Source organism: Callospermophilus lateralis, chromosome 1, assembly GCF_048772815.1.
Source record: "Callospermophilus lateralis isolate mCalLat2 chromosome 1, mCalLat2.hap1, whole genome shotgun sequence".
NCBI lineage: Eukaryota > Metazoa > Chordata > Mammalia > Rodentia > Sciuridae > Callospermophilus > Callospermophilus lateralis.
Window position 1 is genome coordinate 122,063,013 of NC_135305.1, and position 22,544 is coordinate 122,085,556.

The following is a 22,544-nucleotide window of genomic DNA, read 5'->3' on the forward strand; positions in this document are numbered from 1 at the left end:
GAAATAGAATGTGGAGGCTGAGGTCAGATATGGGGGATCCCCTCATGATGGTGGGTGGCCTCCTTACCGGGTGGGAGCTCTGCCATTTGGGTCTCTGGGTGTGAATAAGGGAAATAGAACAGCCTACTTGCATGCAATGGGCATGTAGCATAGTAGTTCGTTGTAATATTCCCAACCTCGCTAGAAGGCAGCCAATCACATGGCGAATATGTGCAGAAATTTATCAGACCCAATTTCCTTTTCCTACAATATTTATCAACTAAATATTTTAACTTTCAGTATTCCTAGATGAAGGAATCCTAAATGTTTTACTCTACTGTCCAGATTTAGTTGTTGACGGATCTTTATTTTATGTATTTATATGCAGTGCGGAGAATCGAACCCAGGGCCTTTATACATGCTAGGTAAGCACTCCACCACTCACAACCCCAGCTCCTACTGTCCAGATTTAGTTAAAACCACAACTGATCATCAATATACTGTTTCCTGCAACATTAAATGAGATAATAGCTATAGTTTAAAGCTTTTTGTAAACTATATAAGAAATGTCAGATAACAGTGCAATTTGCTATTTGAATTGATAACAAACCATTTCTGTTTTGCATATTAAATGTCACCCACCTGCCCACTGTTTTGAAAACAAAATCAATTGTGGGGCTTCTCCAAAGTTTAGGCAGATTTTAGGAGAGTCAGTAATGTAACTCAGAGGTAAACTGCTTACTGAGCATGTGTGAGGCCCTGGGTTTGATCCCCAGTACAACAGACAAATAAACAAACAAAAACAAAACAATGTCCTGGAAAAGGGAGTTCTCTGATTCATTCCTGTAGAATGAGTTCATAAGCAGGCAATTACACAAATACCTGAGGGAAATGAATATATGTTGGGCTCTTCTGCTTTTATATATAGCAAATTTTAAGCTTCTCAGGAATTGAGGAATCTCTGAGCCTTGAGCTCAGAGCCTAGACCCCTCTGGGCTCCTCCAAATCTTTGCTTCGCTAACTAGAAGTAGAAGCAGATCAAGGAAAGAACAGTGATGACTCCATCTACAGAAGGCATTGCCTATACACTGAATTATCCCAAGTACAGGGCCAAAGGAATATTTCCTATTTCCTGACATTTGTGGAAATAGCCATAATTACTTTCATAGCTAACATACTTTGAAGTGAAAGAAATGTTTATATCTATAGATGGATCTTTCAGTTTTGTATATGCGCATACCTAGAAAAGGAATAAAATGTGAAACAGTAACTTTAAGTCATTCTTGTATAGCTTTAAAAGGAACTTTCCTCACATATCTCAATTTGGAAAAACAGCTTGTGACTTTAAAATAAGTCATCAATCATGCAGCTGGGTGAGGGGTTAATGACATCACCCCTGCAGTGAATTATATAAGAGAATTGTGAAATAATCAAGAGAAAGCTCTATCTTAAGTCTCAGTAATGTGCTTTGGATATTTTTGTCACATGGCAAATCATCACTGTAAAGACAACTGTGCACTACAGATGCAGAGAACAGCATATGAACACCAATTTTACTATTGAGCCATGAAATTCAGATTTTTCACCTTTGAATTACTGAAAACTAAACTCTTTTCAATAATAGTTCTATTTAGGAAAAGAGCAAAATTACTGAACACGATTGCAAATTTCTCACAGGTTCAAAGACTCTCAGGGTTAGAAGTACACAGTAAACTTAGTGGGCATTTATTGTAACTACCTTTCATTTAAGTAAATCCACATAAATTACCAAAGATTGAATCTATTATGAACACACCATTAAAAAACAGGTTTCTCTAAAGGCAGGCATGGTGGCATCCTGCCTGTGATCCCAGCCACTCAGCAGGCTGAGGTGGGAGGATTGTGAGTTCCAGGCTAGCATGAGCAATTTAGCAAGAACCCATCTCAAAACAAAACTTAAAAACCAATTTTCTCCAACAACATAACACGCTTTAAGTAATCAACAGCCATTGTGTTTCCCTACGTAATGCCCCCTTTCTACATACCTTCAAATACAATTGCCTATCCTCAAAATGTATACTATGCCATCTTATGTTATAGCCAAAATACAATTCATCACTTTTTTTGTGTCTGTGTTGAGCACAAGTATTGTATCCTAAAACCAAAGCTTTTACAATATATTCAATCCAGGCAGATCTGCCATTATAGGGAAGGAAAACAACAACAAGAAAAGCAAAATATAGAAAAATTTTAACACTTTACAGCTCATTCTAAGCGACAAACAAAAAAGCAAATGAAAATCACAAGCATGTTATAAAGAATCTTTAATGCTAAACCATCTGTGTAAGATGTCATCACATAGTGATCTCTATATATATCACTGGAGCACACTTGTTTAATAAGACCATTTTTAAAAAAATGTTGATAGACCTTTATTTTATTCATTTATTTATAAGCAGTGCTGAGAATCAAAACCAGTGGATCACACATGCAAGGCAAGTGCTCTACCACTGAGTTACAACCCTAGCCCCCAGTAAGACCATTTTTGAGGTGGGGTGGGTTCTGAAGATTGAACACAGGGAAACTTTACCACTTGGCTGATCTCCATCCCCAGTTCTTTTTTATTTATTATTTTGAGACAGGGTCTCATTAAGTTGCTTAGAGCCCTGCTAAGTTGCTGAAACTGCCCTTGAACTTAATATCCTCCAGTCCCTGCCTCCAAGTGGCTGGGTTTATAGGCAGGAGCCCACGGCTGGCTAAGACCAATCTTTCCCACACCCTGGCTAGTAACTTTGTATGCACCATAGTTTTTGGTGTTTCTCCTACAGGAATGTAGTTCAGAACTGAACACATTCTTTCACAATTCAGTTTGGTTTTTGCAGCTGTCCCTTCCACTGTACCTGTTCTCAGATACTTTTTTTATCCCTTTCTTCTCCCCTCCTCAATAAGGGAATGTTCCTGATCAAAGAACAAAATTATTAAAGTTTCTATACCTTTCTCACAGTAAAGAACTTTTTTCATTTCTTTTTAGGTCCTGGGGATTAAACCTAGGGCTTCTCCCACATGCTAGGCAAGTGTTATACCACTGAGCCCCATACCAGCCCTATTTTGTATTTTACTTAGAGACAGGTTCTCTTTGAGTTGCTTAATGCCTCACCATTTCTGAGGCTGGCTCTGAACTCACAATTCTCCCATCTCAGCCTCCTGAGCCACTGGAATTTTAGGCGCGCACCACTGTACAAGGCTAGTCCCAGCCTTTTTAATTTTTATTTTGAGATAGCATCTCACCAAGCTGCCCAGGCTGACTTGAACTCACTATTCTCCTGCCTCAGTCAGAATTGGAAAATCCAAAGACTTGACTTTGTTAAATTCATCCAATTTGTACAATAAATAACTTGAAAGCCGAGGTGACTACCTTTCAAAATCAGAGGAAGTACTAGAGTTGAACTTCCTTGAAGTTGCTGCCTTGACTGATGTTAAGTATAGAGGGAGGGAGGAGGGTGGAATAAATAGTAATCTATGAGTATTTGTCCCTCAAACTAAGCTAGTGCCTGACTGTGGATGGGCTCATGAAAGAAATATCTGAAGAAAAAGAATCTTGTGGAATGCTGCTAAGACAATTAAAATCTTTCTAGTAGAAACATCACAGAAACTTCAGATAGACAATAACACTGAAGCCGGGTGTGGTGGCACATGCCTGTAATCCCAGTGGCTTGGGAGGCTGAGACAAGAGGATCACTAGTTCAAAGCTAGCCTCAGCAATGGCAAGGCAAAAAAGGGCTGGGGAAGTGGCTCAGTGGCCCCCGAGTTCAATCCCTAGTACTAAAAAAGAAAGCCAGGCGCAGTGGTACACGCCTGTAATCCCAGTGTCTTGGAGGCTGAGGCAGGAGAATCACGAGTTCAAAGCTAGCCTCAGCAATGGCAAGGCGCTAAGCAACTCAGTGAGGCCCTGTCTCTAAATAAAATACAAAAAATGGGCTTGGTATGTGACTCAGTGGTCAAGTGCCCCTGAGTTCAATCCCTGGTATCAAAAGAAAAGAAAAGAAAATACCACTGAAATTGCTTGTCCAAACCAGAATCTTCATTGTTATATCCCTGATAGAGTCACTCAGCTTCTTCACAATCACAACTTTGCAAGCAACCCAATTCCTTTCTAGTCTTGCCAAACTGTCAAAAAGTACCTCTCTTGGGGCTGGGGTTATGGCTCAGTGATAGAGCGCTCGCCTAGCATGTGTGAGGCACTGGGTTCATTCCCCAGCACCACAGAAAAATAAATAAATAAAATGTCTATCAACAACTAAAAACAAAACAAAACAAAAAAAACAGTACCTCTCTTGCCAGGCACCTATAATTCTAGTGACTTGGGAGGCTGAGGTAGGAGGATCACAAGTTCAAGACCAGCCTCCACAACTTAATGAGGTCCTAAGAAACTTGGTGAGACCCTGTCTCAAAATGAGTTGCCAGGTGCAGTAGTGTAAGACCTGTAATCCCAGCAACTCAGGAGGCTGAGGCAGAAGCATCCTGAGTTCAAAGACAGCTTCAGCAACTTAGCAATGCCCTAAGGAATTCAGTGAGACCCTATCTCTAAATAAAATATTATAAAAGAGCTGGGGATGTGGCTTAGTGGTTAACCGCCCCTGGGTTCAATCCCTAGTACCCCATCCCCCAAAAAGTACCTCTCTTATCAAATTCTGTCTCCCTCTAGCAACGAGCTTTTTTTTTTTACTATTAAAATATTTTTAAATTGTAGAACCTTTTTAAAAAAAATTATTCTTTTTAGGTATACATGATGCAGAGTATATTTTGACATATTATACATACAAGGAATTAATATAACTTATTCTAATTAAAAACCCATTCTTGGAAGTTGTACAGGCTGTAGAGTTTCACTGGTTGTGTATTCATATATGAACACAGGAAGGTTCTGTTTTATTCTATTGTCTTTCCTACTCCCATCCTCCTTCCCTTCCCTTCATTCCCCTCTGTCTAAAACAGTGAACTCCTATTCTTCCTTCTCCATTGTTACAAGCTTTTAAATAATTTTAGATATACAAAAATTTTGAAGCTGTGTGTTGTGGTGCATGCCTGTAATCCCAGCAACTTGGGAGATTCAGGCAGGAGGACTGCAAGTTATAGCCACAGCAATTTAGCAAGGCCCTAAGCAACTGAATGAGATCTTACCTCAAACTAAAAATAATAAAGGGCTGGGGATTGGCTTATGATACAGCACCCCTGGGTTCAATCCTCAGGACCAAAAAAATTTTTTTGCAGGGCTGCGGATATTGTTCAAAAAATATTGTTCAAGCTGGGGATGTGGCTCAAGCGGTAGCGCACTGGCCTGGCATGTGCAGGGCGCTGGGTTTGATCCTCAAATATAAAATAAAATAAAGATGTTGTGTCCACCAAAAACTAAAAAAAAAAAAAATATTAAAAAAATTCTCTCTCTCTCAAAAAAAAGGAAAAAATAATGTTCAAAAAATTCCCTGTGGTCTTCGCCCAGCTTCTCCAATGTTAATATATAAAAACAGTACATCCAGGTGTGATGGCTCTTTGATGTCCTTTTACTTTTCTTTTTTCTTGAGACAAGTTCTTCCTATGTTGCCCAGGTTGGTTTTGAACTCCTAGGCTCAATAGATATTCCATCTCATACTTCCAAATAGCTAGGAATGGAGATGCATGCCACTTTGCCTGGCTCTTTTCTTTCTTTTCTTCTTCTTTTTTTTTTTTTTGTGTGTGGTGCTGAGGATTGAACCTAGGGCATGTCTTATTACTGAGTTATATACCTCCAGCCCTTTATTATTTTTAGTTTGAAATAAGATCCCTTAAAAGGATCCAATCTGGGCCTGAGGTTGTGGCTCAGCAATAGAGTGCTCGCCTCACACATAAGAGGCCCTAGGTTTGATCCTCAGCACCACATAGATAAATAAAATAAAGAGATGTGATGGACACATCATTATCCAAAGTACATGTATGAAAACTCGAATTGGGTGTCAACGTACTTTATATACAAACAGAGATATGAAAAATTGTGGTATGTATGTGTAATAAGAATTGTAATGCAAAAAAAAGTACATGTATAAAGACATGAATTGGTGTGAACATACTTTATATAAAGATATGAAAAAATGTGCTCTATATATGTAATAAGAATCGTAACGCATTCCACTATTGTGTATTTAAAAAAATAAAATCAATTAAAAATAATAAAATAAATATTTTTTTAAAAAAGATATTGTGTTCAACTACAACTAAAAAATATTTTTAAAAAAGCAAAAACAATCCAATCTATGCTACTACAATGGATTTAGTCATCATATCTCCTTAGTCTCCTTGAAACTGAGATTTTTTTTTTTTTTTTTTTAAAGACAATGTCGGGCTGGGGATATAGCTCTGTTGATAGAGTGCTTGTCTTGCATACACAAAGTCCTGTGTTCAATCTCTAGCACCACAAAAAACAAAAAAATTACAGACAATGTCCCTCAATTTGGTTTTATCTGATGTTTCCTCATTATTAGATTCCAGATATGCAATTTTAGGGGCAGGAACACCACAGAAGTGATACTGGTTCTTTTCATTGTGCCCTATAAAGAGATACACGTAGGGCTGGGGTTAGAAACTCAGCACCACATAAAAATAAATAAAATAAATAAAGATTAAAAAAGAGAGAGATACATAGTGTTGGGATATCTCATTCCTGAGGAAACAAACTTTGATCATTCAATCCCGATAAGGGCCTCCCTGGTTACTATAAAATTACTGACTTCTTCCTTTGTAGTTAATAAGTATCTTGTAGGCAGATACTTTGAAACTACATAAATATTTCTATTTCTCAAACTTTTAGCCAATAGTTTTTTTAAAAATACTTATTTTTTAGTTGTAGTTGGACTCAATACCTTTATTTTACTTGTTTATTTTTATACGGTGCTGAGGATTGAACCCAGGGCCTCACATGCGCTAGGTAAGAGCTCTACCACTGAGCCACAACTCCAGCCTTAGCCATTAGTTTTAATATTCATTGGTGATTTTTTTGCTTGAGGTAATTTTACTACTGTGATGGTTATCATATGGTGATTTTCATTTTCTTTTTAATATTTATTTTTCAATTGTAGTTGGACATAATATCTTTATTTTACTTATTTATTTTTATGTGGTGCTGAGGATCGAACCAGGGCCTTGCATGTGCTAGGCAAGCGCTCTACCGCTGAGCCAGAACCCTAGCCCATATGGTGATTTTCTATTGCCATCATTCCTTCTATTTATTAACTGGAATTCTCTAAGATTTTTCTCTCTTTAATTATAATTTTTATGAACTGAGGGCTGGAGATGTGATTCAGTGGCTAAGTTCCCCTGGGAACTTCAATCCCCAGTAGCGTCCCCCACCTTCAATCCAAGACCTATAAAAGTGTGTTCACTGTAATGAGGCATCGCTGCTTCTAGGCCCTATCTTAAGCAACCACATTCATATATTTCTGTAATTCTCTTTACATGTCAATAACTAACCCTAAGTTCTTACTTCAATTCAAACTCAACACTACAGGGGTCTATAGCTATCCTACACTGGGCTTTGTAATACTGTTTTCCATAGTTATTTGGGTTATGTTCCCTTTCCCAGTGTGGCTTTGTTATTTGTTTGTAATATGGTTGGCTTTATTTCTTACAGTTTGTATCTGATTTTGAGTTGTCTCTTCACATTGTAGTTGTCTAGTTACTTAATTTTCGAAGTATGAAGTCACAACTATACAAAAGTGTCCTTACAGAAGTGTTCCTTTCTTCCACTCCTTCTATTACATTCTCATTGCCCCATTCTTTCCACACTGCTCCCACTTACTCCCTATAAGCAAACCTAAAAAAAAAAAAAAAGGTGGTAGGGGACTGGGGATGTGGCTCAGCAGTAGAGCACTTGCCTCGCACACGTCGGTTCAATCTTCAGCACCACATAAAAATAAGTAAGTGAAATAAAGGTATTGTGTCCAACTACAACTAAAAGTAAATAAATAAATACTTAAAAATATAGCTCTGTTAAAAAAAAACAACAAAGTTGGCAGAAATGCCCAGCAACACAGAAGAAGGACAGCAAGTTCAAGGCCAGACCTGGCAACTTAGTGAGACCCTGTCTCAAAATAAAAAAATAAAAAGAGCTGGGGCTCAGGGAAAAAGTATCCTTGGATTCAATCCATGATACTGCATTTAAAAAAAGAAGAAAACATAATATTAGTTTCTGGTTTATCCTTTCTATATAGATGTGTTTGTATTATATACTAATGAGCAGATACCTATGTGTGCTTATTTCCCCTCCCTCCTTTGGGTACTAGGGATTGAGCCCAGGGATAGTTATTCTACCATTGAACTACATCATAGTCCCTTTTTTAAAAAACTTTGAAACAGAGTGGCCTTGAACTAGTGATCCTCCTGCCTCGCCCTCCTGAGTAGCTGGGATTACAGGCCTATACCACCATATCTGGCTCATCTTCTTCCTTGCACAAAAAGGAGGATACTACTCATTTCATTTTGCATTTTTCATTCAACAGTACATACTAGTTCCCAGAAAAAAGCAAATGTTTCAGGCCTGATTGCTATCCTTAGAAAGGATATGCCTTGGCTAACATCTGAGAACTAGATTTCAGCTCACTATTCCCTAAATGAAAGGAGTGGATCAGCTGGGTATGGTGATGCATGCTTGTAATTCCAACAATTTGGAAGGCTAAGGCAGGAGGATGGAAAATTCAAGGCCAGCTTTGGAAATTTAGTGAGAATCTGTCTCAAAAAATAAAAAGGGCTGGGGATGTAACTCAGCAGTAGAGTACCCCAGGTCAAATCCCCAGTACCACAATAAATACATATATAAATACATAAATAAGAGTAGCTCAATTGTACCTGTACAATAATTGATTTTTGCTAAATACCTGTCTTCCTTCTGGATATCTGGAATTTTACATGTGCCAGGCAGATGATGCCCACGTTACCAGGCCCCCAGGTTTAATACCCTGTGCATTAAACTTCCAAGGCAAACATTTTACATGTTTTGACACAATTTGTTCCTGGAGGACTTTAAGTGTGTGTGACTCCACTAGAAGAAGGCTCCTGGAAGCTTGCACTTGATTTCTTCTGGACTTCCTTCCATGCCCCTTCTCCCTTTGCTGATTTCTTTATATCCTTTCATTGCACCAAACCTTAGCTATTCAAGAGACAGAGGCAGGAAGATCACAAGTTTGAGACTAGTCTGGGAAATTTAGCAAGATTCTGTCTCAAAATAAAAAGTAAAAAGGGTCGAGGGGCTGGCATTGTAGCTCAGTGGTATAGTGCTTGCCTAGCACATGGGAGGCACTGGGTTTGATCCTCAGCAACACATAAAAATAATTTAAATAAAGATATTGTCTGTTCATCTACAACTAAACACACTCACACACACACAAGTACGTATATATAAATAAAAAGAGGCAGGGGAGCTGGGATGTAGCTTGGCAAAGCACCTTAGGTTGAACAAGAATAACAAAAGCACACCTTAACTATGAGTATGACTAGATGCCTTTGAGTCCTGTGAGTTCTAGAGAACTGCAAAACCTGGAAGTTTTTGCAGTTCTAATATCTTGAAGCAACTCCAAATTAGTACACAGAGATCCTCTTCACTCTTTAATACAGCTGCACAATACTCCATGTAAGGATAAACCACAAACCAGTTTATTCAGCCTTTCTCTTATGTATTTCTCTTTCTCAATTACAAACCAAAGGATAACCTTGTGTGTGTGTGTGCGTGCGTGTGTGTGTGTATTTCATGTTGAAGATGTTCCTTCAAGGGTAGATTACTAGAAAAGAGAATATGTGTCAATAGATTGGGGGTATACGTAGTTTTGTTAAGTACCGCCAGATTCCTTTTCATAATGAGTGTATCAGTTTTCATTCCCACCAACAAGATATGAGAATATTTCCTTATAGCCTTCTTAACTAAAATGTGCTGTCATACTTCTTTGTAAGATAAAAAAACAGAAGCTTAGGTTGGTTATCTTTGCATTTCTCTAGTTGTGAGGCTGATCATCTCTTCATTTATTTAAGCACCACATGTATACAGTGAATCTTTCCCCTATTTTTGTTTCTTTTCTTTTTTTTAAAAGCAATGCTGGGGACCAAATTGATGGCCTCACATGCTAGGCAAGTGCTCTACCACTGAGCCCCAGCCCCAGCCCCAGTCCCGATTTCCCATTTTTTTTTAAGTATTTTATTAGTTGTTGATGGACCTTTACTTATTTATATGTGGTGCTGAGAATTGAACTCAGTGCCTCACACATGCTAGGCAAGCACTCACCACTGAGCAACAATCCCAGCCCCCCAAATTCCCATTTTTAATTGGGTTTTGTTTCTTCATTGCTCAAGTCAAGAAGTCTCTATGTATTAGAGATATATTTATCTGCAATACATGGTGCAAATATGTTCCCTGTTTTTTTTTTTTTGTACTTGGGATTGAACACAGGGATGCTTAACCACTGAGCCACATCCCCAGCCCCCTTTTACATTTTATTTAGAGACCGGGCCTCACTAAGTTGCTGAGGCTGGCTTTGAATTCAGGGTCCTCCTGCCTCAGCCTCCCAAACCGCTGGGATTACAGGTGTGTGCCACCAAGCTTGGCTGCAAATATGTTCTCTTAATTTTTCAGTTGTCTTTTGACTAAACGGTTCTTTGCCAATCTAGCCAGAGTTCTTATCTTGAGGTCAAATACTTCTGGATTTGCAAACCTTCTGAAGCAGTACGCAAATGGTACATCTACTTTTCTGAGGTCTGCAGTGTTTAGTTTTCTGAAAGGACCTGTAACTTGAGCATGATTAGGAGCTACTATTGACCCATGTCAACCACTGAGTTGAACTGTGTCCGATAGGTTCATGTAAGTTGAACAACCCTTCAAATTCTTGAAAGCTTCTCCCAATTCTCTTGACTATTTACTTTCATAAGTCAGATACTCAGCAATCCAGCCTGAATGTGGAATGTGATTGAATGCCAATCAAATTCTAGCCACAAGATAAGGAGCCTTCCTCATCTTTAATCCTGACTATAAACATAAAAAGTGGAAGGATTATCCCTTTTATTTATTTATTTATTGTGGTACTGGGGATTGTGCTCCACCTGTGAACTACATTTTTGGTTATTTATTTATTTATTTATTTCTTGTAGTCGTAGATGGACAGAATTTTTGATCCTTTACTTATTTATTTTTTGTAGTTGTAGATGGACAGAATGCCTTTATTTTATTTGTTTATTTTTATGAAGTGGTGAGGATTGAACCCAGTGCCTCACATATGCTAGGCAAGCACTCTACCACTGAGTTACAGCCCGAGCCTGGTCCTTTATTCTTTATTTTTTTTCTTTGAGATTAGGTCTCCCTAAATTGCAGAAGCTGGCTTTGAACTTGCCATCCTTCTGCCTCAGCCTCCCAAGTTATTGGGAAAACAGGCATGAGCAACTACCCCCAGCTCAAGTTTTCTCATTGAACACTGAGTTACATTCCTAGCCCTTTGTATATTTTAATTTTGAGTCAGAGTCTCACCAAGTGAGCTTTAGGGCCTTATTGCTGAGGCTGATCTCTAACTTGAGATCTTCCTGCCTCAGCCTACTGAGCCACTGGGATTACAAGGCATGTGTCACCACATGCCTTAAGTGTGAATTCTTATCCCCAAAGACATTTCTGGTTTCCTATTTATCTTTCATACACGACTTTAAGAGTAGAGTATGACACTCCAGTTGTGGTCTAACCAGCAAAATATAGCAAAACCACTAGCTTCTCAGTTCAGATAGCACATTTATGTTAATGATCACAAAGTTAATCTTATCTTCCTTTCTTTTTCTTCTTTTTTGTGGTGCTAGGGCTTTAATCCAGGTCACTCTACAACTGGGCTAAGGCCTCTGCCCCCAAGAAGTCAATTCTAATTGAACTGCTAAAACTGTAGGTCTTCTATTTCCCACATAAATATTTTCACGTATGAAGCCCACTTTTAGAAACTAAGTAGAAAATCTTACATTTATAGCTATTCAATTTCATTTTGCTTTATATAATTCAAAATAGTTGGGTTGGGGTTGTGGCTCAGAGACAGAGCACTTATCTACCATGTGTGAGGCACTGGGTTTGATCCTCAGCACCACATAAAAATAAAATAAAGATATTATGTCCTCCTATAACTAAAAAATAAATATTAAAAAAAATATTTACCTTTGATAGAGTTAGGAGAAAGGGAATGATTTGAAAAAAAGAATAGAGAGCTGGGGATGTGGCTTAAGTGGTAATGTGCTCGCCTGGCAAGCGTGGGGTGCTGGGTTCAATCCTCAGCACCACATACAAATAAAATAAAGATGTTGTGTCCACCAAAAACTAAAAAAAAAAAAATAGAGAGATAGTAATCTAGTTCTTAGGTTTGGGTGATATATATATAAACATGTATATGCATTTTGCAATACTGGGGACTGAACTGAGGCCCTACCACATGCTAGATGGACACATAACTACTGAGCTACATCCTCAGCCCTAGTTTTACATTTTTTATTCTGAGACAAGGTCTTTGTAAATTGCCCAGGATGGACTCGAACTTGAGGTCCTCCTGCCTTAGTTTCCTAACTATGTAGCTGGAATTACAGTCACAAGCCACTGTGCTCAGTTTATGTGTATACATTTCACATAGACATATACACATATATGCATGCATGTTTTGAGTTCACCATATGTCATAATTTAATTGCACATATTTTTACTCTTTATCAAATATTACATTAAGAAACTCTTACTTTCAGATGTGGTGGAACAAAGTGACTTGGGAGGCTAAGTCAAGTTTGAAGTCATCTTGGGCAACTTAATAAAACCCTATCTCAAAATAAAAAATAAAGGGCTGGGGGGCTGGGGCTGGAGTTGAGTGATGGGAGTACTTGCCTGGCACACATGAGGCACTGGGTTTGATCCTCAGCACCACATAAAAATAAAATAAAGGTATTGTGTCCACCTACAACTTAAAAAAAAATGTATATATATACAAACTTATTAAAAAAATAAAGGGCTGGGAATGTAGCTAAGAGGTAGAATACCTCTGAGTTCAATTCTTAGTAATTCATAAAAACAAACAAAAAACCACATTTTTTTGTTAATCTCAGACCATCACATCAAGAAATAATATATAATACTTCATTCGTGACTAATTACAGCCAATGTATAAACTCTACCTAACAATAATTAATTTCCCTATAACCTGTGCAAAGAAACAATGCATTTATCAGTTGGGAAACAGAGTCTAGCCAAGGATGCTAGACTTAATTTAGTAATGGTTTTATAGCAGGGGTCAGCAAACCAGAGCCCTCAGGTCTGCACTTATGCTTATAATTTTATTAGAAGTTGGGTGTGGCGTGGCTGGGCTGGGGTTGTGGCTCAGTGGTAGACTGCTTTTCTAGCGCATGTGAGGCACTGGGTTTGCCTTAGCACCATATAAATAAATAAATAAATAAACAAGCAATAAAGAAATAAAGGTATTGTGTCCATCTACAGCTAAAAGAACAAGAGGAGGAGCGGGAGGAGGAGGAGGTTGTTGGGTGTGATGGCACAAACAAAAAACATATTTTACCATATAATTGTTGCCACCAGATTAACATATATTCACAACTATTCTATGCATACTAGTTTTGCACCAATGACAGTTTAGTAATAAATGATTTTTTTTAATTGTTACTTTTTTTTTGAGAGTGTTTTTTAATATTTATTTTTTAGTTTTCTGCAGACTCAACATCTTTGTTTTTATGTGGTGCTGGGGATCGAACCTGGGCCGCTCGCATGCCAGGCGAGCACGCTACCTTTTGAGCCACATCCCCAGCCCAATAAATGATTTTTAAGTACACTGTATAACAATGACAAAAAAAGCTTCACATAATGATTGCACTCAACTTTCTTACAATAAAATTTGGCATAAATCTTTGACAATTATTCAGTAAAATACAGAAATCAAAAAGTTTCATTGGAATACAGCCATACTCATTCATTTGCACAGTGTCTAGACCTGCTTTAATGTTACAACAGGTGATTAGTTTGCTGGGGTTGGGGATATAGCTGAGTGGTACAGTACTTGCTTAGTGTGGAAGAGGCTGTGGACCCAATTCCCAGCACTGCCAACTAAAAAAAAAAAAAAAAATTTGAGAAAGTTTGCTGACTCCTTGTTTATCACACCATCCATAGGTGAGATAAGTTTTCTAGGTAGGATATGGTAGCACATCTGTAATCCCAGCTACTCTGAAGGATGACATGGGATGATCCCAAATTTGAGGCCAACCTTAGAAACGTAGCAAGGCACTGTCTCAAAAAATAAAAAGGGCTGGCAATGTAGCTCAGAGGTAGAGCACCCCTGAGTTCAGTCCCAGTACTGGGTGGGGGGCGGGACGGCAAAAAAGTTTTCTAGTGCACGTGGCATGTATATTTCTTCAGGAATCTCAGTCCATCACATTCCACAGTTCACTAACCATCATCTCATTTAACTAAACATTCTATTCAAATTTCAAGCTCACAGAAATTTGATTTCCCATGTAGGCTTCCTACAGGGAGAAGACATGCTGATCAGTCAGTATGACTGCCGGGTTTCTGTTCTCAGGGTTTACTCCAGTTGAACTGGGCTGACTAGTCTGTGCAAAATAACCACACAAGTGACACAAATACCTTTTTCTTTGGGGTTGCTGTGATGGCTCCTCTGACCTTAAGGGTCCACAGGAAGAAAGTGAGCAAGAGCACGCACTGAAACCTTTTATTGAGGAGAAGCCATTCAAATGAGGCAAGGGGTCAGGTTTCAGGGGCTGAGTCTATCTTCATGATGTCCACTGTCAGCAGGTTGACTGACACCTGGGTAGGCCACACACAAGAGCACAGTAAGAGAAGGGGACACACACATGGCCTTCCATGGAAGATTCTATCCTAAAAAGGGCAAGGGGTAATATTACAAAGGAACAGGTGAGCAGGGGCTGTAGCAAGACACACCCATGCACGAGACACCGACCCTCGAACCCAAGAAGGGTGGGGAAAGCTCTGCCACATTTCTGTGACTGAGCGCCTCAGCACCCAGCAGAGGAGTGTGACTCAGTCACGTGTAAGGTTGGTCTCCCACATATGACCATTCCTATCAAGTAATGAGTCAACTTTTCATTATGTATTAAATGAAGAATTGTCTTTCCAATGCCCTCCCCATCAAAGAACCAGCGATTGAACCCAAAGTGCTCAACCAGTGACCTATATCCCCAACCCACTCCCCCTGCCCCTTTAAATTTTGAGACAGGGTCTTACTAAGCTGCCCAGGCTGGCCTCAATCTTTTGATCCTCCTCCAAGTAGCTGAGATTACAAGTGTGTGCAACTGTGTCCAGTAGCTATACTTCATTTTTTAACATCAGATGCAGAAATATCACAGGATTTTCAGGGACTCAACATTCCATATACAATGGCTGTGATAAACAGTATACAACGGTTGCTTTACACAAGTCACTCTTTTTTGACTAAGTAAGTATCTCATGTGACAAAAATGTTTTTTCAATATCATCACAAGAAAGTTAATATAAATTAATATTTTAGAAATGTTTCAAGGATAAGTCATAATCTGAGAAATGGTACTCTGCAAAGCTGTCATTCATAGTCAACTCATCTGATCAAGATGTCATTTCTTACCTGACTTGTGCTGATATTTTCTTCAGCAGATGTGGAATGTTTGCATAGGTCTTCCTTTGCTCCCTCACAGGTCTCTCTCATAATTTCCACTTGGTTCCCTTGATCTCTGAAGACCTTTAGCTCCATACTCTTGGCTTTCTCTTCCCTATGCAAGATCCCAGAAGCCACATAATCTCCTACTTTGGGGTCTACCAAACCACACCACCCAAGCTCACCCCCATGATCCAAGGTCTTACAGGTTTCTTGATAACTTTCTGCATGAGTCCTGTGAAGCTTCAAGGGCAATATTCTACTCTGACTTATAAAAGAGCTAGAGGCTCCAAGCTTTACATCTGGATTCACACTTGGCTCAGGATGTGCATGAAGCTCTTTGGAGACACTTACTGGGAGTTCAGAGTATAATTCCTGTACCACGGCAGACATGGAGGAATCAAGTGGAACTGGCTGAGTCTCTATTCCGGATGACAGCATTAGGGCAGATGTAGATTATGGAGTGAAGTCTTTTACATCAAACAGTTCACCCTGACATAAATCAAAGGAAAGGATACAAGTTTAAAACCTTGATAGGGTAGAAGCTGACTCAGTTCATATTGGCTAAAATAAGAAAAATAAATTCTACTTCAAATGCCAGCATTATCTGACACCAAATTTGTGGAAAAACACATACCTTAACTTTTAATAGGCACCTGTCTAATCCTAATTCAAATACTGACTTCTCAATAATTATCAATTTAAATCTGAAGGGCCCACAAGTGTACCTGAAAATAAGACATGTTTATGCATCTAAGAATAATGTTGATACAATTTACAAAATAAATTTCTTTTTTTGCCAATCATGGTGGCACTGCCTGTAATCCCAGTTATCCAAGAGGCTGAAATATGAAAATCTCAAGGTTGAGGTCAGCTTGGGAAACTTAGTGACATCCAGCCTCAAACAACAATAAAGAACTAAGAATGTTGCTCAATGGTAGAGAGCTTGCCTCTAAAAAAGAAAAACAGTATGGTTTTATACTTGTTTTCAGGGCATGAATCTCACCCATTTTGTTCATTGATATATTCCCACTGTCAGAATAGAAGTATGATACATTGTAGGTACTCTTTTTTTATGTTGTAGGTATTCTGAAGGACTCTGATCAGCATGAAACTCTTTTCTTTGAAAGAGGATACAAGGAAAATGGAACTATTTTCCTTTACTGCTTGTTACATACTTGAGCTGTATTTAGTAGGCTAGCACAAGATACTCCTAACCCAGTCCCTGGGCAAGTGCTCTACCACTGAGCTATACCGCTGGCTGTTTTCACTTTTGAGAAAAAGTCTTGCTAAACTGCCAAGGCCATCCTCCTGCCTTAGTCTCTGTAGTAGCTGAGCTCACAAGTGTGTGCCACCACACCTAGATCCTTTTTGGATTTTATCATTTTTTGCTTTGGATGCTAGAAACATAGGTAATTTGCTGAAATATGTATACCTAAGCAATTCACAATACTATATTATACTATATTACAAAAAGTCAACACACACACATATACAAACATATTCAGGAGTTCAGCAACAATATGCAGTTTTTACAACAAAATCCACTTTGAATGGGGCTGGGGATATAGTTCAGTTGGTAGAGTACTTGCCTCGCATGTACAAGGCCCTGGGTTCAATCCCCAGCACCACCCCACCAAAATCTACTTTGACTTGACCGAGGCAGAAATTGGTTCACCAAATAAGATACTTGAATTCTTTCTTTCTTTTTATTTATTTATATGTGGTGCTGAGAATCAAACCCAGTGCCTCACACATGCCAGGCAAGCGCTGTACCACTGAGTTACAACCCCAGCCACACTTTGATTCTTGATGCTTTTCTTAACCCTAAACTAAAGGAAGGAGAATATAAATGTTAAGGAACCCTCCCCAGAGACAAAATGACATAAAGCTACATTACTAATTCAAACACTAGAAATTATAAAGAAATCAGATAGCCAGTCCATGAAATTTAGGTAATACAGGAGGGCTGATAAAAAAAGACATGTATTTTGAATACAAAAAATTAGCACACAAACTTGTGTAAAGAAGTACAGCAAGAATCAAATGAACTAATTACAATCAATAAATTAATTATAAAAAAACGAATCAAATGAGATTCTCCATGTGAAAGACTTTCAACGTGCTATGATAAATTTATTCCTTTTAGAGTTAAAATTTTCCCCTTTTAATCTACCACCTGGATATCTCTGGGGGCACTTCAGATATTAGGTCATTTATGTCGGGATAAGGAGAATTAGTAGAGATAAAATGGAATTGTTATTTGATGTCAAAATAAGCAGGAAGTGCCCAAATTTAACTCGGTTCAGCTTCCTTTCCCCAACAACATACCCAATCTAATTTTTGGATGTCAGACTACATACAGATTGGAAGAATAATTGCAGGAGAGGATACTGTGAAGCTCAAGTTTGTCAGCCAGGCATAATTATGGGCTCATTTCTGTAATCCCACCCACTTGGGAGGCTAAGGCAGGAGGATGACAAGTTTCAGGCCTCTGTAGGCAACAGCCTATTCAAAAATAAATAAATTTTTTAAAATGGCTGGGGATATACGCAGTGCTAGAGTGACCCTGGGTTCAATACCCATTACCACAAAACAAAAACAAATGAAAAGCACATGCCCACAAGGGTGTGTTGGTACCTGTCTATAATCCCAGCTATACCAGAGGCAGAAGCTGTAGGAGCTCAAATTTAAGGCCAACCTCAGCAATTCAGAAAGACAGACCCTACCTCAAAACAATCTCAAACTGGGTGTGTTGCCATGAGCTTGTAATCCGAGTAGTTCAGGAGGCTGAGGCAGGAGGATCAGGAGTTCAAAACCAGCTTCAGCAATGGTGAGGAGCTAAGCAAATCAGTGAGATCCTGTCTCTAAATAAAATACAAAACAGGGCTGGAGATATGGCTCAATAGCTCAATGGTTGAGTGCCCAAGTTCAATACCTGGTACCAAAAATAGATAGATAGATAGATAGATAAGGGTGGGGGAGTTTAATTCAATGGTAAAGCACTCCATTCCCCCAGTACTGGGGTTGTGGGTGGGGTTGCAGTATTAATTCAGTTTAGAACACAAATAAACTTTGAAAACACTATGATAATTGAAATAAACATAAAGAACCACACGTTATAGAATCCCATTTATATAAAATGTCAAGAATGGAAAAACGTAGGGCTAGGTATTTAGTTCAGTGGTACAGGGCTTCCTTAGCATGAAGATTTAGGTTTGATGTCCAGCACCACATGCACACACAAAAAAGGATATATAATTTATAAAGACAAAATAGATTGATGGTTGCTTACAGCTGGGAGTGTTGGATAACTAGGGACTGACAGCTAATGGATACTTTCTTTTTAAAGTAATAAAAATGTTTAAAATTGAAAAAGGTGATTATACTAAAAACTACTGATTTGTATAATTTAAATTGGTAAATTCTATGATATGTAAATTATCTTTTTTTTTTTTTGGCACTGCTGGGGATTTAACCTGAGGCCTATGCAAGCTACATCCCAGCTCATGTGACACACACACACACACACACATATATTTTGATACTGTGGATTGAACTCAGATGCACTCAACCATTTAGCCACATCCCCAGCCCTGTGTTGCATTTTATTTAGAGACAGGGTCTCACTGAGTTGCTTAGTGCCTCACCATTGATGAGACTGTCTGGCTTTGAACTTGCAATCCTCCTGTCTCAATCTCTGGGATTACAGGTGTGCACCACCTCACTCCAGCTGTGAATTTTTTTTTTTAATAAAACTGATTTTTAAAAGAACAGATGGGGATGCTGGACATGGTGGCGCACGCCTATAGTTCCAGCATCTTGGGAGGCTGGGGCAGGAGGGTTACAAATTCAAGTCTTGGCTACTTTGTCTTAAATATAAAAGGGCTTGGGATATAGTATGGTGGTAGAGTGATTGCCTAGTATGCAGGAGGCTCTGGGTTTCATCTCCAGCACTGGGGGGAAAAATAAAAAGCTAGGATTATAATCTCAACGTAGAGCACATGCCAATCACGTAAGATCCTGACTTGGATCCCTAAAACTGCATGGGGAAATTAAAAAAAAAAAAAAGATAAAAAAAATGCCCCATCCCCAATCCATCAACTCTCAATTCCTGACCTACATTTCACTTGCAAAGGATAGGACCCGCCCCCCCCATGTCTATAATAGAGCCCGTTTAATCAAAAGAATAATTCAGTCTTTCTACATGCAAACAGCTGCAAGAAACAAAGATGAATAAGATGCCCTCAGTATATTATGTGGTCTCTCCTTCCTTGTTTCCTCCCCCACCCTATTCAACCAAGGGCTTTGTTCATGCTAAGCAGGTGCTCCATCACTGAGCTACACACCAGCCCCTACAATTGCCTCTCAACATCAGTATCACTTTTCTAGAGCTCAGACTCAATTTTTTTTCCACAACTAGCGTAACAAACTATGGCTTCAACTCCTATAGTGTCTCTAATAAACTCTACAGCTTTTTTTTTTCTTCTTTTTTTTCTTGGTACTAAGGATTGAACTCAGGGGCACTTAACCACTGAGCCCCATCCTCAGCCCTATTTTGTATTTTATTTAGAGACAGTCTCACTGAGCTGCTTAGTGCCTTGCTTTTGCTGAGGCTGGCTTTGAACTTGTGAATCTCCTGTCTCAGCTTCTTGAGCTGCTGGGATTACAGGCATGCGTCACTCTGCCTGGCTAAACCCTACTGGTTTCTAATCCCCAAGTACTACTTCAAGATTTTCTTCCAAAGATCACGCCACATAAAGTCATGCACAACTACATATTTACAAAACATACACACACACACACACACACACACACCCACACACACCCACACACACACGGTCTCACTAAGTTGCTTAGGGCCTTGCTAAATTGCTGAAGCTGGCCTCAATCTTTGAATGGGCACTGGTTAAAACAGAACTTTAAAGCTTTAAAGACACAAATATCATAAAACTGTCCTCTCTTGATACTCATTTGTATAGAATTTTAAAAATTTTCAATCTGTAAAATAATTAGGCATACTTGCTGTGGAAGCATAATAGACACTCCCTCCTTTTTGTTGAGAGTCCAACTCTAGGTCCTTAAAGCCTACAATCACAGCAACTTTGGAGGTGGGGAAGGAGGATCACAAATTCAAGTAACTTAGTGACTGACAGCTTCAGCAACTTAACAAGGCCCTTAGCAATTTAGTGAGACCCTGTCTCAAAATTAAAAAATGAAATAAAATAAATTAAAAATTAAAAAAGGGGCTGGCGATGCAACCCTGGGTTCAATCCCTAGTCCCTAGTACAAACAAATAAAAACAACAACAAAATGAAGGTTGAGTCAGGAGGATCACAAATTCAAGTAACTTAGTGACTCTGTCTCAAAAAATTTTTTAAAAGGGCTAGGGATATACTCAGTGGTAAAGTGCCCTGGGGCAAATCTCCAGTATTCTCATAACCGAAAAAATTTCTAAACCAAATCTGAAGTTTCGTTACTAAAACACTATACTCTAACAGAACAGCTGGATCCCTCAGAGGCAAAGTGATATTCAGATGTAAGCCTAAAGTGCAGATTAAAATTACTGTCAGCTCTCTAGCTCTCACATCACCATCTACCAAAATACAGGCAGTACCACAAGACAGCAGTAACAGAACACTATTTTGGTACTAAAAACTAAAATTCCTGAGGCTAAAGCAGGAGGATCATAAGTTTGAGTCCAGCCTGGGCAACTTTGTGAGACCTGTTTCAAATAAAAAATAATAAAAGGCTAGAGAGGTAGCTTAGTAGTAGAGCATAGAACCCAGTACCACATGAGCACACACAAAACTAAAATTACGAACCCAATGCAGCAATTAAAACTGATGATGTAGAAACATCTCTCCATATAGAAAACTGCCTGGAATATTTTTTTTACTAAACTAAAATAAACATCAGGACTCTCACTGGTAAAATATATATGCACACAGAAAAATATTTTGAATGAACACAAACCATTAACACTGTTAATTTGGGGGAGAGATAACTGATGACTTAGCTATATGTTGTATTAAAAAATTTTACTTTTTAAAAAAACAGTTGGGAATAAATTGTTAATGTTTTCTCTATTATTTTCCAAGACCCAAATGCATAACAATAAAAAACTAGTATCAGCCCTTTATTTTATTGGGTATCTTCCCAACTGACAGTTCTGTGCCTTAATCATCAAAGGTTTTACATTCAAGTGTTAAATAAACTTGAAGTTAAAAAAAAAAAGTAACACATGCTTATAAAATGTAGGCAGGGATTTATTTACAGCTAATCCTTTCTAATCACTTAAAAATCAACCTATTGGATGGGGATACCAGATAATTATCTAGTCTGAGGTCTAAGAAAAATAAACTACCCATTTACTAATGACACTTGCCAGCTGCTACTGGCTTGTCATCTTTACCACAACACAAAAAATGTGTAAGATTAGGAAATAAACTTATCTGTGGGGGAAAACCAAATTAACTAATGTTTACATGAAGTATGCTGTAAAATTCTTCTAAAAAAAGAAAAAAAGTTAAGAGCAATTATCTACTGATCTTGTTCAAATGCAAAAGAACTACGGTGAGCAATCTAATTGCTGGTCTCCCAAATCAGGCAGCCAGGGTCCCTATTCTGATTCCATTCTTCAGCTACATAGTAAATTATGCTAAGTGAAAGTTAAGTGAACTTTCCCAGCCCTGTTTTCCCATGTAAAATTAACAAATTAAACAAAATAATCACAAAGGGTTCCGGCACCCTTAAAAACCTCATGACTCTAAAAGATAACTTTTCTATTTCTCTTTGTTTCAGCAAAATACACCTACACACATCAACAATGGTAGTACAGAGCTCAGATTAATCCTCTTCACAGGTACTCAAGGGCATCTGAGGTAATTTAAAAAC

At 38.5% G+C, this 22,544-nt stretch overlaps 1 protein-coding gene across 4 annotated transcripts in view; it reads right to left on the reverse strand.

Moving 5' to 3' along the window:
• Positions 1 to 22,544, reverse strand: part of Prr14l (proline rich 14 like) — a 64,950-nt gene that overhangs the window by 39,826 nt on the left and 2,580 nt on the right. For 2 of the 4 annotated variants that reach the window (XM_076838188.2, XM_076838211.2), the window contains exon 3: positions 15,618 to 16,139. The exons of 1 other annotated variant lie outside the window; for it this stretch is intronic. In XM_076838188.2, coding sequence (XP_076694303.2) covers positions 15,618 to 16,088 — 471 coding nt within the window. In that variant the 5' untranslated portion in view covers positions 16,089 to 16,139. The remainder of the gene's footprint in view (positions 1 to 15,617; positions 16,140 to 22,544) is intronic. One more of the 4 variants, XM_076838195.2, reaches the window with a different exon arrangement.